Source organism: Barbatula barbatula, assembly GCF_947034865.1.
Source record: "Barbatula barbatula genome assembly, chromosome: 18".
NCBI classification, from domain to species: domain Eukaryota; kingdom Metazoa; phylum Chordata; class Actinopteri; order Cypriniformes; family Nemacheilidae; genus Barbatula; species Barbatula barbatula.
In genome coordinates, this window is record NC_136781.1 from 1,068,143 (window position 1) to 1,083,485 (window position 15,343).

Genomic DNA, 15,343 nt, shown 5'->3' on the forward strand with positions numbered 1-15,343 from the left:
TTTACAGGAGATTACTAACGTCAAAGTCCAGAACATTTAAGAGATATTACTGATGACCTCTTCTTTGTAATAATAGGGTATATGCACACGGGACGATGACGTGCTTCCTCTAAAATCTCAACCAGCTGGGTCATTTCTCATAGCACTAGGGGGATGTTCCTTAGTGATTAATCAATGTAACTAAGAAAACGTTAAAATTTCGGCGAACCGACAGCACTACTGTGAGCATTGTTAAGTGGCTGTTTGATCATCGGTTAGTTGCAAAGGTTCACTTTGCTTTTTTTCATATTTGTTGATGTACCTTGAAACGCACAGCCTGAAGTGCTTCTCCTTTTTGGTTGTCGACGTAATGGCGAAGTGTTTGAATAATTGGACTCACGTAGTAATCCCATGTGCATCCTGAAGCGAAACGCCGTTGTTCCCTACGGCGCCGGATGTAACAGAGCTGGCCCAGATTTTAGCGGATGGACGTCATCGCTCTGGGTGAAATGAGGTTTTAAAGAATCACTTTCTCTTTACAGACGCCAGCACATACGCACATTATCTGTTCAATGCTTTCGACTCCTCCCACAATGGATCCATCAAATTTGAGGTGATCACTTTCTCTCGCTCTCTTTGTTTGTTGTTCTTCATCTCTATTCTCTTATTATTTTTTTGATTGCATGTTAAGGATGAATTACTCTTCACATTTATCCTCTCTCTTGCTCTTTCTCTCTCAGGACTTCGTAGCGGCTCTGTCCATCTTACTGAGAGGCTCAACAACAGAGAAGTTACAGTGGACCTTTAATCTATACGACATCAACCAAGATGGTTACATTAATAAAGAGGTTTGTGTGTGTACAGACAACGTTTCATTCTTTACTCGTCCTTGATTATCATTCACATTTTGAAATAATAGGAAAGTAATAAATACTATGAAGTAACAAAATCTGAATTGTGGGATTTATTTATTGACAAAAGAAAAATGTAATCCAATGAAACAAATTAAAACGTTTATATTGAAGCTAATGCGAAGATCAAGGATTCTCAGACCTTTTGGGGAAATATTCAGAAAATATTAAATATAAGCATATGTTTACCACATTTTACATTCTTTTTAAAGTATTTGTATTGATTTTTTCAAATGTTTCACGGTGATAAATAAAAACCTTTATTTTGTATCATTTGTATTCCATTCAAGTGCTTTCTAAATTTTTTAAAAAAGGTTTATTCAGCTGATTTAAGTGTTCTTATGAAAAAGCACAATTTTATAATGTATAGCAAACTCTCGTAAAACCTTCAAAATAATTGTTGGAAATGTGGGAGCTACGCCCCAGATAGCAAGAAATTCTGGGTAGAAACTGGCTTAAATTCTGTCTTAGTCCTGGCATTGTTTTTTTTTAGACAACAGCATGAGGCTCGGCTTTGGCATGAAGTCTGTTTAGCCAAATAAAACAAAAAGCCATGGATCGGCTTGGCTAATTCCTGGATGGCGTTATGCTTGGTTCACACCAAACGCTCTTTATTTCTCGCGGGAAATTATTTGTTATTTTCGCGTGAGTGACGCAATTTGACAAATATTTTCAACCTTCGCGGAAGAGGAGATTGACGTGCGTCTTTGCATTGACTTTGTATGTAATTTAACTGCGCATAACACTTAATTTGCGTTTGGTGTGAACCCAGATTTAGACTCGATATGAAAAGCAAATAGTTAAGATCTGGATGCGGGCTTTGGTTAGCGGAAACACTGGCGTTAGGAAATGTAAAAAAGAAAAAATATCTTTGTAAGACATTTACAATACAATATGATCATGGAAACCTTAGCAGACACATCTAAACCAAGTACTTTTCTTTTTAATGAAACTATTAGGCAAGATTGTAGAATGATCTTCTGTCCGAATAAATACACTTGTTATGAAACATCATGTCCAAGAACAATAAATGACACTGGTAGGAATCTTCCTACTTATTTGACAAAGTCCACTGCACACCACCGAGACTCACTTATCGCCAAAGTCTGTTTTCATTCATTTGATTTATTTACCTCATTCAGACAACAATGTTGTGCTGTGTTTTAACATGAATACATTCACACAGCCACTAGAGGTCGCCATCTTTACTTTCTTCTCCATGATAGGAAACATCCAAAGCGACCGCTAATCACATTATTTATAAAAGTTGTTTTTATGTCGATGCTAACTTTACTTTCCTCCTCCCAATGGTTTTCGTTTAGAGGGAATTAAGTATATTTTCGTAGATTTTGATATCGCTAGGCAAAACGTCAGACGCACAAGCGCGTGCTTCCGACTGACACGCATCTATTGGGTTAGGAAAGATTCAGGAGGTGCACTTCTCAGAAAACGTACAAATACAGACTATTTTTATGAAGACTTTGGTCTCTTAACCAGCTTCATACAGTCCTTTAAAAAGTATTGATCTCATGCAGAAATTAAAACATGAACTTCAAGCATTTTATTGCGTGTGTGTTTGTGTGTTTCAGGAAATGACACATATAGTCAAAGCCATTTATGATATGATGGGCCGCTTTACATATCCTGCTCTGAAGACTGACACGACCAGACATCACGTGGATGCTTTCTTTCAGGTCAGATATATTTGCACCCGTGAGATGCTGTCCGTCAGATTTCAGCGGATACATTTTCAAACAACTGTTTTGAAAACGTTGAATGATGTTCTTTTTCTAGAAAATGGACAAGAATAGAGACGGAGTGGTCACACTGGACGAGTTTATTCTCTCTTGTCAAGAGGTACCCTCTGAGCTTCTTACAATGCACACTGTGTCAACTGTTTCTGTGTCTGTCTAATGACCTTCTACATTTGCAAACATGTGGAAAACTGTAATGAAGTGCACGTATAAGTCCATTTGCAGCTTGATACCTGAACCGAAAGCAATAGCATCCAAATGTAGTATACAGTATAAATAGTCAAGTGTGCTGTTGTTTCATTCACGGATGATGTAAATGAGTACAGTGCCCTCTAGTGACGAATAGCGAGTGCTGCTCTCTTAACTGTAGAAACGAGCTGCTCTTTCATTCTCTTATTCTCTTACTTTATTTCACTTGTCATTGTGTCTTTCTTCTGTTCTTGTTTGCAGGATGAAAACATCATGCGATCATTGCAGCTCTTTGAGAATGTCATATAGCCACAGAAAGATGGAGGATGAGAGAGGATTAAATACAAGAGTGGCAGAGAAACGAAGGGAACGAAACATGAACTTTGAAGCAGATCAGTGTTATGGCCAAAAGGAGGAAAGACTTTGACCCTCATCACAATGGTTACTGATGTGATTGTGTGTTTGTTCAGTCTGTCTAGACTGTCTTTACTTTGTTGCCATAGCAATATGATGTCTGCTTAACATGCTGGAAAACAAGCATTTTTTATCTCTTCAAAACTTCTTTCTTTTTAGACAATTTGACTATGTCTGGACCCATCAGACCTTATCTCACCCTGTCTGACCCGGTCTAATCTTATCTTACCCTATCAGACCATATCTCACCATATACGACCTTATCTCACCTTGTCTGACCGGTCTAATTGTTTTTGACCCTATCAGACCTTATGTCACCCTATCATACTTTATCTGACCCTATCAGACCTTATCTCACCCTGTCTGACCGGTCTAAACTTATTTGACCCTATCAGACTTTGTCACCCTATCATACTTTATCTGACCCTATCAGACCTTATCTCACCCTGTCTGACCGGTCTAAACTTATTTGACCCTATCAGACTTTGTCACCCTATCACACTTTATCTGACCCTATCAGACCTTATCTCACCCTGTCTGACCGGTCTAAACTTATTTGACCCTATCAGACTTTGTCACCCTATCACACTTTATCTGACCCTATCAGACCTTATCTCACCCTGTCTGACCGGTCTAAACTTATTTGACCCTATCAGACTTTGTCACCCTATCACACTTTATCTGACCCTATCAGACCTTATGTCAGCCTATCAGACCTTATCTCACCCTGTCTGACCCGGTCTAATCTTATCTGGCCCTATCAGACCTTATATCACCCTATCAGACTTTATCTCACCCTAATAGACCTTATCTAGCCCTATCAGACCTTATGTCACCCTGTCTGACCTGGTCTAAACTTATCTGGCCCTATCAGACCTTATATCACCATATCAGACCTTATCTCACCCTATCAGACCTTATCTCACCCTATCAGACCTCATCTCACCCTATCAGACCTTATCTCACCCTATCAGACCTTATCTCACCCTATCAGACCTTATCTCACCCTGTCTGACCTTATCTCGCCCTGTCTGACCTTATCTCACCCTATCAGACCTTATCTCACCCTATCAGACCTTATCTCACCCTATCAGACCTTATCTCACCCTGTCTGACCCGGTCTAAACTTATCTGGCCCTATCAGACCTTATCTCACCCTGTCTGACCTTATCTCACCCTATCAGACCTTATCTCACCCTGTCTGACCCGGTCTAAACTTATCTGGCCCTATCAGACCTTATCTCACCCTGTCTGACCTTATCTCACCCTATCAGACCTTATGTCACCCTGTCTGACTTGGTCTAAACTTATCTGGCCCTATCAGACCTTATCTCACCCTATCAGACCTTATATCAGCCTATCAGACCTTATCTCACCCTATCAGACCTTATCTCACCCTATCAGACCTTATCTCACCCTGTCTGACCCGGTCTAATCTTATCTGGCCCTATCAGACCTTATATCACCTTATCACACTTTATCTCACCCTAATAGACCTTATCTAGCCCTATCAGACCTTATGTCACCCTGTCTGACCTGGTCTAAACTTATCTGGCCCTATCAGACCATATGTCAGCCTATCAGACCTTATGTCACCCTGTCTGACCTGGTCTAAACTTATCTGGCCCTATCAGACCTTATCTCACCCTATCAGACCTTATATCAGCCTATCAGACCTTATCTCACCTTATATCAGCCTATCAGACCTTATCTCACCCTATCAGACCTTATCTCACCCTATCAGACCTTATCTCACCCTATCAGACTGTATATCAGCCTATCAGACCTTATCTCACCCTATCAGACCTTATCTCACCCTATCAGACCTTATCTCACCCTATCAGACCTTATCTCACCCTATCAGACCTTATCTCACCCTATCAGACCGTATATCAGCCTATCAGACCTTATCTCACCCTATCAGACCTTATCTCACCCTATCAGACCTTATCTCACCCTATCAGACCTTATCTCACCCTATCAGACCTTATATCAGCCTATCAGACCTTATCTCACCCTATCAGACCTTATCTCACCCTATCAGACCTTATATCAGCCTATCAGACCTTATCTCACCCTATCACATATTATCTGACCATATCAGACCTCATCTGATCTTATTTGACCTTAGCTGGCCCTATCTGACCTCTTTCTTTCTGTGCCAGAAAAATAAGTGTTGATAACCAAACAGAAGAAAATTTAGAAAGCATGTGTTACTTTAATCATGTGTGTTTAAGCAGATAGAGCAGGTTGAATTTATGAAATGAAACGGGTTAATTTATGCCCTAACCCTTCAAAAACGCATCTTCTTCCGTCTGAACTTTGCAGAACTGATATACTGTGATCAGTCCTAAAATATATTTTTGACCTTTGATGCGTTCAAGTATTTCCGTGTGTTTAAGAGCTGTCCGTGGGAGATTTACTTCAGATACGCTCTCCGTTTTTACGCTTCATACACAAATGTTAATCACTTTTCCCTATTTTTAAGAGAAAAAAACCTTTTGTTGTATTTCTAATGATCCAACCAATCAGCTGTCGTTCAGCTTTATGCCAACTAAAGTGATAAAGTATTTAGAGAGCAGCATCGCGTGCGTCTCTACAATAATAACAGTGTAACAGCGTGTTTGTTGTATTATAATATCGTGCTCGTGCTGAGATGTCTCTCTTCATCCACTTGCTGTTGATCTGATGTTTGTTATCGTGTGAGTTTGTGCTCGTCACTTGTACTAGTCTCAGATGTTGTGTGCTTGTCACTGCTTTAAGCTCCACCTACTCAAATCTCTGCTTCCTGGTTGGTCTGTATATCTGTCAGTGTCAGAAGGGAGGATTTGTTTGTGGGTGAATCTCACAGCGACTCCGTGTCAGTATTTCCACCGGTATTTGTGTAAATGTTCTTGAGGTCTCACATTGAAGTGCTTTGAACAAAATTAAAAGAGTCCTCATCTACCGTGGTCTCTCATTGGAAACATTTCAATGGGAAATTTACATTTTAATATGTTGACACGATTATATTATACTACATTCAAACACTGAAGCATAAGCTGTCTCATTATACATAAAGTTTGGGACAAACAGGACATGTTTATACAGTTTTGCTCAATATTATTCATACCCACCTCTTTAGAGGAATTGTCTCAATCTCTTTTCAGGTGTTCTTTAAACGTATTAGGCATTATGGGTAAAGACGCAGAGCTGGGTATCTTGGCAAAAATAAGAGGGTCGTAAAAAGAATAATTATGAGCAATGTGTGTATTAGAGAAAATCACATTTATTTCATGATGACATCCCACTATTTAAAATTCTTATTCGCCAATGGAAGGTTCGATTTTTGTAACAATTTTCAAGAAAAGATCCAAAGGCGGTGCAGATTTATTTTCACAGCCTTCCTTGATCATATTTACCTACACTCTTAAAAATAAAGGTGCTTTAAAGAGGAACCATTTTTGGTTTCACGGAGAACCATTCAGTCATCTCTTTGGTACCTTTTTATAATCTAAAGAACCTTTTTTCACCATAAAGAACCAGAAAGGTTCTTGGGATGCTTAAGGTTCTCCATGAACCATTTAGACAAAAAGGGTTCTTCTATGGCATCGTGACGCATGAGTGTAGGGTACGAATCATTTGTGTGTGTAGATTTCCAGATTTCTTCCCCAAATTCTCTCCATGTGTTTTACTTGAATTGTTTGTAAAATCGTTTTTTCTAAATGGTTATTCTTACTAATGTAATACAGTATTATTGTAATGTTTATCCGTGACTCAATCTTTTTAGGTGAGTTTAAAATGCAAATCAAAAAACATCATGACGTATATTTTATTAAGAGTATAAATACGTTTTTTCTGCTTTATTTATTTTCCGACTTTCTGACTCCGTCACAATAATGTCTTTGTTTCTGACATGATTTGTGAGATTCACCCTGTGAAGTGACAGTTGTCAGGATTTTGACTGACGGGTGCTGTAGCAATCCTCAACAATCACTGTGTGTGTGTGTGTGTGTGTGTGTGTGTCTGTTTTGTTAAACTACTGTAAGTGAAAGCTGTGATTTGCCAAAACGTAGTACTGTGTATTACAGCCATAATGCCACCTGACTGTGATATTATTTAACTTGGGACAGAAAAGAATCAAAGGAGAGTATATGAAAGAAGTCAGTCTGAAATAGCGTTTTAAATCCATTATACGTTTGTAATCTCAGTCATTACCGAACACAACTGGATCTTTATTGAGCAGAAATATTAGGACTCGGCTTGATTTCATCCGTCACAAATTCATTGCATGATTAACAGACACGAGTGGATTTAAGGATTTGATGTCCGGCATTGAAAAGTCATTACAAGTTTGAAGCAGACAAACATTTTCTTTATTTGGAGATGAACGGTTGTGTTAGTTAGACCGGGGATGTGCGCACGTCAGTTTTGACTGATAAACTCCTGAAAATGTGAATAATAGAAAGAGTTTTGTGTCAGGAATCAAAAGCCATCGGTTTTGTGATAAAACGTTGCTGAAACATGTGATTTATCAGTCCTGGCGTCCCTCATTTCTACTTTGTCAACCATATCATTACTGTTTCATTGCTTTTATTGGTCGTTTTTTGATCATATAATAATGTTTTTCAACAATCACTGTGCCAGTACAGCATGTTTAGTTTCAAATATATGATACTTATATTTTATACGTTAAGTGATGAGATTAGAAGCTGTTTTTCAATAACAGTTTCAGGATGCTGAACAGGGCCAAGGATAGAATAAGTAAAGGAGAAATGTTTCATTTTTTTTCCGTGATTAAATAAGATCAGGACACAAACAAACTCTCACGTGACAGAGAGACATACAGACAGGGAGATTAAATATGCTCTCGTTCAAATGTTGTAAACTGCTATTTAACAATAAAAAAATCAATGCGTAATGCTGATGGTTCTGTGGTGGTTTGACTTACTTTTGCTTTCCGTCGGTCAACAATTGAACTCAATGAAATAACAGTATTCAGATTATTTAGACCACTCTGATGGAAGAGTTGTTTTGTACATGACTGACTGCCAGTTAGTGAAGTGAATATTTCGCCTGCGTTTTACTTTTAGGCCCAAATCAAACATGGAGCTCTGTGGGATCTTGCTTTCTCTTTTTGTCTCCACCAAGTGCAAGTATCTTATAGATGTGGTTTACATTGTCATTTCACTCTTCACAAAAAGTGCTTTGATTCTTCACGATTTACAAATGCTCTTCACATATAAAATGTTTGATCAAAAAGTCTGATTCATATCATCTGTTTGTTCCTCCCGTTGTGAGAGCGCTGAAGGTCAGAGAATGTGTCTTTCAGAAGCGTGTCCTGAATCCAGCATCCGCTCACGGAGCCTTTTAAGTCAGTGTGGTGCTTGTTGGGGTCATTTTACCGGGTCTCTCCTGAGCCCATGGCTGGAGGTTCTGGAGGGCGTAGAGAGATGTGTTGTGCACGCACAGAGGATCTGAGGACACAGATTCGCTCATGGACTTCTGGATGGCGTCGGCCTGAAGCTGAAGCAGCATCCGATTGGCCTGCTGGCGGCCTGCCTCTCTTTCCTCTGCTGTTTGCCTTCTAGACATTTTGGGGAATTTTAAGGAAGGTAAGAAAGCTACAAAGACCATGAAATAAAGCAAAGAATTTGCCTATAACAAAAATGGTTATTTTAATGATATTTTCTTAAGTAAAGAAAATGAAGTTCTAAATAGATGCGTTTAGCGTGAGGTTAAAATACTGCATATGCTCCTAAAAATAAACGTTGTAGTGATGCTATTGAAAAATCAGTTTTGGTTCTCCAGAGGATCTGTCATTTAAAGGTTCTTAAAATGATTGACACCTTCTCGTTTTTATAGTCTGTAGACCCCAAAAAACAGCATTTTGTGTTAAGCTTCTCTGGATCTTCAAGTATTTTATGGAGCAATACACCCAGACAAATAAAACTTTTATGAACATTTATTTTTAAGTATGTTTTTGTATTTAGCAGCAAGGAATTCTACAACATTGTGGTCACTGTTACATTCTCAGGAGATGTCATTTGTCATTTTTGTTGGATTTCCATTTAATTTTGTTATACACTTTGATGTTTATTTGTGTCATTGTGTTGATTTATGTTTTCTGCGCATGTTTTGTTGCTTATACTTGTAGTGAAGACGCAACATAAATAATAATAAAAACAAGATAATAGTTATACGACAAAGTGCAACATTAATGAAATAAAGAGCATCGTGAAAATATTTCTGTCTGATCTACAGGCTCACGTCACGTATCTCACCTCCACTTGGTCCGGCGGTTTTGGAACCAGGTCTTCACCTGCGCGTCCGTCATCTTCAGGTTCTTGGCGAGAGAGGCGCGTTCCGCGCTCGCGAGATATTTCTGCCGGTGAAAGCGCTTCTCCAACTCGCAGATCTGAACGCGAGAAAACGACGTGCGGGGCTTTTTCCGTTTTGGGGGAGTTCGGTTCTGATACGGGTGACCGATCCGCCGGGTCACCGTGAATGGAATTAGTGCTGAGAAAAAAGAGAGCAAAGGTGAACATCCCCATTCGAAAAATGACATTCATTTACTCCTGTAGCTCAATAAAGCATTGGGTTCGATGGCCAAGGGACACATACTGATGAAATCGCTTTGGATAAAGGTTTCTGTCGAATATGTAAATGTAAAACCCGATGCTCGACTGTAGTGGTGAACTTAATGCAGAAAACGAATAAAAAGGCTTTAAAATAGAAATTATGATTGTGAAACATAAAAACGTGATTACGTATTTTTTATAGTTTTAAAATATGCCAAGGGACCATATTTATCAAATGTTGACAAAAACAATCTAAACGGAGTGCATTCTGTTATACTGCATTTACTATTATCACCCGTGTGAAACGGAAAATACTGAATACACTTTTAACAGAATTTCTGTTTAATATAAATGTTCAAGACACATAGTAATTGTTCATTTATGTTACTCGATAATTATTGTATTTGTTATTAAATGTCGTCACATATATAAGTGTGGTTTTGTAGGATAGAAATAAACAAATATGCAAATCGTAGCATGGAAATAATTGATGCTTTCCAGGCGGATTTACAAGAATTTATTTGTAATATTTTAGGCCTGGTTTACAGCTACACTGTTATCTTGAATTATTTTAAATTAATTGATAAACAACAAATTGTTTAGGGAAACCCGTTTACAAACGATCAATTATTTGTTAAATATTACTTTTATAACGTTTCTGAAATGCATAACTGCGACAGTCAGACAGACAACATTGTTTTTTGAATCGTGATTCCAAAACATTTTCTTGCCTTTACCTGGCAATCTCTCTTTGGAGAACCTGCGGTTATTGTCCATCCACGGAAAACACAGACTCCCCAGCGTGGGTACTGCGCTCACCATGGACGGCGGTACCGCGGCAGCCAGAGGTCTGTGCGCCGGAACCCGAATCACACCATTAGGGACCAAAGTTCCGCTCATTCCATACATCCGGCCGGAGTCCTCCAGTAAGCCCGTGATGCCGGAGAGAGAGACGGGCAAAGCGGCATGAGGCGCAACGCTCGCTTTGTTCGGGCTCCCCAAACGACTGTTATCGGGACCTCCGTTATCCACAGTGTTACCGCAGTGCGCGCGACTGCTTTCCGAATTCAAAGAGCCCAGGATCCGGTCGATCCCGAATCGTATGAGTTCCTGATTGGCTTTGGATGGCGGTTTTGGTTCGCTGGCCTCCGGGGTTCGGTCTCCGTGCTCCATGGCTCCCCTGTGACAAACCAAATCCGTTGCGCAGCAGATTATAACAGATTAAGACAAGTGAATCACGTTAGACGTGAAAATATTTTTAATTTAACAGCTACTTTGTCCATGGTCTCTATGGCTGTCCTCTTTCCTTTTCCTTGTTTGAACTTCCACAGGTCTGATGTGCGTCTAGCGTCAAACTGTCGCGTTTGTACTCTGCGCTCTTGCCAAACTCGTCTGAGCAAGTTTTTATTGGTCGGCCCTACCGAATCGTCATAATCTCTGTCTATTGGTTGACATTTAGACTCAGAAAGAATAAACTGCGAGTCCCGTCAAATTATCCAAATAAACCTGCAATAATGTCATCGCGTCCGATTCTGAAATGCACTTTGTTTAATTGCTGTTTTTCAGAAAATGGCATAATTTCCTTACACATTTATTTTCAGCATTTCTCATTATTTTAAATTAAATTAACATTTCAGGCACACATTTTGAATAAACTTGTATAATACTATTGTTTACATTTTTTTTAAGTTTTTGTGTGTTTTATATTAAGTAATCTGTTTATGTTATGTGAGTTGAAAGTAAATGTTTCTCTACAGAATGGATTCACTGTGATTAACGTGACGGGTTCATTCTGTTATCGATCGTTGGGTAGTAATCGGAGAATAACTCCGTTAAACATGTGTTCGTCATCTCCAAAGAGCCCTGCTGCTGAAATGTACACCATTGATTTGTGCCATAGCGTTGACAAATGCTCGAGCCACTCATGCCAAATGCTCTCCATTGTGCGTAATTGCCTTTAGTAAAACTGCACAATTTCACCACAGACCAATTATCTTCGCGTAAATTTGACCCAAAATATAATTCGTTATATCTGGGAAGGAAGGGGACATTTTCTTCTTGTGCGCGCGCGCAAAACCTTGTAAATTGACGGCCAAATCCGTGTCCTCTCACCAGGAAATGGAGTGTTTGCCGTGGGCAGTCTGTTGGCAGGACGAGCGCAATGAAAGAGCCGTGAAGATTGACTCGATAATGCAGTTTAGAAGCGTCTGCGCAGGTGAAATGGACACGAGCGGCCCCGGGCCCCACAGACACAATTGGCTGGATCATCTTTACCATAAAGAACATGACAATGCAGACAATGAAAAGTAAGCCCCCACATATCGTTGTTTATTGGCTTTTATAGCCCGAGTAAATATTGTTTTTTATTATTATTTGTATATTTATGACCTCCTCTATAAGCATTTATTCATTTGGCAGACGCTTTTATCCGAAGCACATCATACCTGTTCAGGTTTAGAAATTCCATTTAGGACAAATAGACGGATTTGTATGTCAGGTTTTAAAAGCCAAATTTCTCCACTATTTGATAATAATACACTTATGTTTGTAAATGGAAAGCTGCATAGATGTTTTTGTATTTTGTTCCTAAAGGCTCTTTGAAGTTTGGTTTAACTTGACACCTGCTGAATTGATTTAAATAAACACAACATGTACACTTAAATCTCTCCAGGCAGAACGAGGGTGCGCATGAAATTGTGACCCGGGGTTTGACGCGCCAAAAGATTTATTTGTGTAATTTGGTTTCCAGACCATTCATGTATTATTTTCACTTGGGCAATTTTCATCTTCACTTTTCCCAGCGAAATGGACACAATCTCCAAAACATGTGACAACGCCACGGAGCCTTTGACGGTTAGTTTATAGTTGACACATGAATGATTTTTTAAAAACCACTCCATGAATGTATTCGGACATTTCTGGCAGAAACGCTTGACTCCCCTAAACGTGCTTCTGGCGCTCTTTCCGTGCCATATGTACACGTGGAGAGCGCGCTCTTGCCGAGATATTTGGCCTGTTCACTGTTACACTTGTGATAAGTAGCCTATAAAAGTTTGACATTTGCTTCTGCTTTGGTATTTTTATTCTTATTAATAAGATATAAACCTTAATCGAGACCATGTAGCAATTACTTTGTAAAACGCATAATCATATAAACCCAGATTTGTTTATGACAATCTTTTCCTGTTTTTTGCGCAATGGAACCTCTCTCTGTCTCTCTCTCTCTCTCTCTCTCTCTCTCTCTCTCTCTCTCTCTCTCTCTCTCTCTCTCTCTCATCACCCTCCCACACACACTAAATTGATTGAGAGCTCTGAGGTCTTCACCGTCGTGTATTCTACTCGTGAACGCGCATATCCGTCATCTTGTTGCTCCGGATGTCCCGTGAGATATAAAGACTAGAATATAAATAATATTGTCAACTCTGTTGTACAATTATTGTTTTGCATTTGTTAAAATTGGAATATAATTTTAAATCCATAAAAGCTTTATATTTAAAAATAATGTATTTTTCTCTCATTATTATTGCTTTGATCAACTGCAGACTCATCAAATCATTTTATAATTTGCATAATTTGCGAGACAGGGTCAGGAGCGTTGCGCCTAAAATACAGAAAAAATATTCAAAAGTATATCAGATACAGTCTTGCTGACTGTGTTCTAATAGAAGCATAACAATTACTATTTCTTAAAACAATTATTGGATTATTTATACATTATTGGATCAGAGTATATAATTAATGATGTCAAATTATATATAGTAAACAAAACTCTACATTTTCTAAATTTTGTGTTTAATACATGGTTGCATATTATAAAAGACCATCTCCTGTCTGAGGCTGTTTTATCTTATTGCGTATTGTTGTTTTATACATTTTTGGAAGCTTGAGAAAATAGCTTTTAGAAACAGAATTTAATCTGTTTCGGAAATTTGAATCAGATTTAGCACATTAAAGGTCTTAACGAAAGACTTGAGAGAAAAAGCGTCTGTACTGACCATTAAAATACACTCATAAATAAACGTGCACAACTTGAGAAGCTTCACCATGATGTTTTTATTGCTCCACTATTAATAAGCGCTTTCTGCTCAGCTTCCCTCTTACAGTTTTATTGCCGATATTTTTCACAATTTGCCTTCGCAAAAGTTTATCAATATTGATCCAGAAATCCTTTGGCTTTCTTTTCCTGGTGTAGTCAAAGGCCCTCCATTCGCTTGGAACGATTTAAAATCAGATCCATCATTGGGGTCGACACATTAAATGTTTCATTCTCCCGAGAAACTGAGACGTATAAAACAGAAATATAAGGGGATAAAAGGCAACGATTTGTCTTTAAAATTACCCTCGGATTTGCATAATAGGGGATCCGGGTGTCGCGCCCGCCGGCACCGTTTTTATTGCGCGTCTCCGCCGCGTAATCAATTTCCCAACTTCAGCAAAGAGCGAGACCTGTCACGAGCGTGGGATCCAGTGAAACGAAAAGATACATATAAAGGAGGAAAGTTGAATTAAGTGATATAAGGGGTCGTATGCTTTTGAATAATAAATAAGAGAGTTTTATCTCCAAAGAACCGGCGATGGTGGAATATGAATTGACGCCGGTAAGTAATAGAGCATTTAAAAACACCTACTGTGTTTTTTATTATGATCTGTGCTAAAGCATAGCACCACAGACAGAGAAATATGAAGATGTGTCTGGGATTGCTCTGCCACTGCAGTGCGTTATAAGGCCACGGGGTTAAATCTTTACTGTCCTAAAGTCACACTGACACGCAATGATTCATATATCTTACATTTTGTTACATTAAATATTAAATAAAACATATTAATGTAAAGCATTATGTCTGAAATGTGCTGATGTTGTTGAATATCTGTTGCTAATGCACACAATGCATTGATATAATACTTCAACATTTCAAAGACTCGGGTTGGGCAGATGGTTTCACAGTGACCCCCCTAAAGCACGTGGACCCTTAAATCCCTTAAAAACGAATTACATTAATTGCACTTGATAACAAAATCATCAGCTCCTGCAAGACATCTCAAGTTCTCAGGGTGACTTTTGTTGGATGTTTGAAGTTTGCACAGGTGTCCATAGAGCAACCACGGGTGTAGTTCCACTGACATTTGACAAATGCGCAGCACTTTGTTTATTTTTGTCTTGAGATCTCGGAGACATGTTCTTCTTCAGAGGTCGAGCTTCAGATGACATCATGTTGAATTACACATCCGATTGGATCAGATTGTAGAAAAGTTGACTTGTTTGCACAATAATTCGAGATTATTTTCTTTTTTGGATCAACAACACAAAAATGCTCAAACTATGCAGATTTTGCACAAGAGAAAAAGTACCGTGGTAATGTTGGAAGTAAGGAGGGCGGTTTCAGCAGAATTTCCCTGTACTTAGTCCTCGGGCTGTGTAAATCTTTATAAGCATTCGATATATTCATCTCTCGCCGTTTCTCCGAAATGAACGTTTCCAAATGTGGATTTATTTCCAGCATTCAGATTTGTATTAGGGTGAAATTATGATGCATGG

The 15,343-nt window shown here is 38.8% G+C and overlaps 2 protein-coding genes across 2 annotated transcripts in view; one reads left to right on the forward strand and one right to left on the reverse strand.

The window, feature by feature from the left end:
* Positions 1 to 8,144, forward strand: part of kcnip1a (Kv channel interacting protein 1 a) — a gene marked incomplete at its 5' end in the record, with an annotated part of 16,840 nt that extends 8,696 nt beyond the window's left edge. The window contains 5 exons of the mRNA XM_079479416.1: positions 522 to 592; positions 720 to 827; positions 2,480 to 2,584; positions 2,685 to 2,747; positions 3,095 to 8,144. Of these exons, the coding sequence (XP_079335542.1) occupies positions 522 to 592; positions 720 to 827; positions 2,480 to 2,584; positions 2,685 to 2,747; positions 3,095 to 3,142 (395 nt within the window). The 3' untranslated portion in view covers positions 3,143 to 8,144. The remainder of the gene's footprint in view (positions 1 to 521; positions 593 to 719; positions 828 to 2,479; positions 2,585 to 2,684; positions 2,748 to 3,094) is intronic.
* Positions 8,145 to 8,596: 452 nt separating this feature from the next.
* Positions 8,597 to 10,980, reverse strand: tlx3a (T cell leukemia homeobox 3a; the record flags this gene model as incomplete). Its single annotated transcript, XM_079479417.1, has 3 exons — positions 8,597 to 8,813; positions 9,511 to 9,745; positions 10,545 to 10,980. 3 exons carry the CDS (start codon positions 10,978 to 10,980, stop codon positions 8,597 to 8,599), a joined length of 888 nt encoding a protein of 295 aa, XP_079335543.1.
* Positions 10,981 to 15,343: the final 4,363 nt, after the last annotated feature.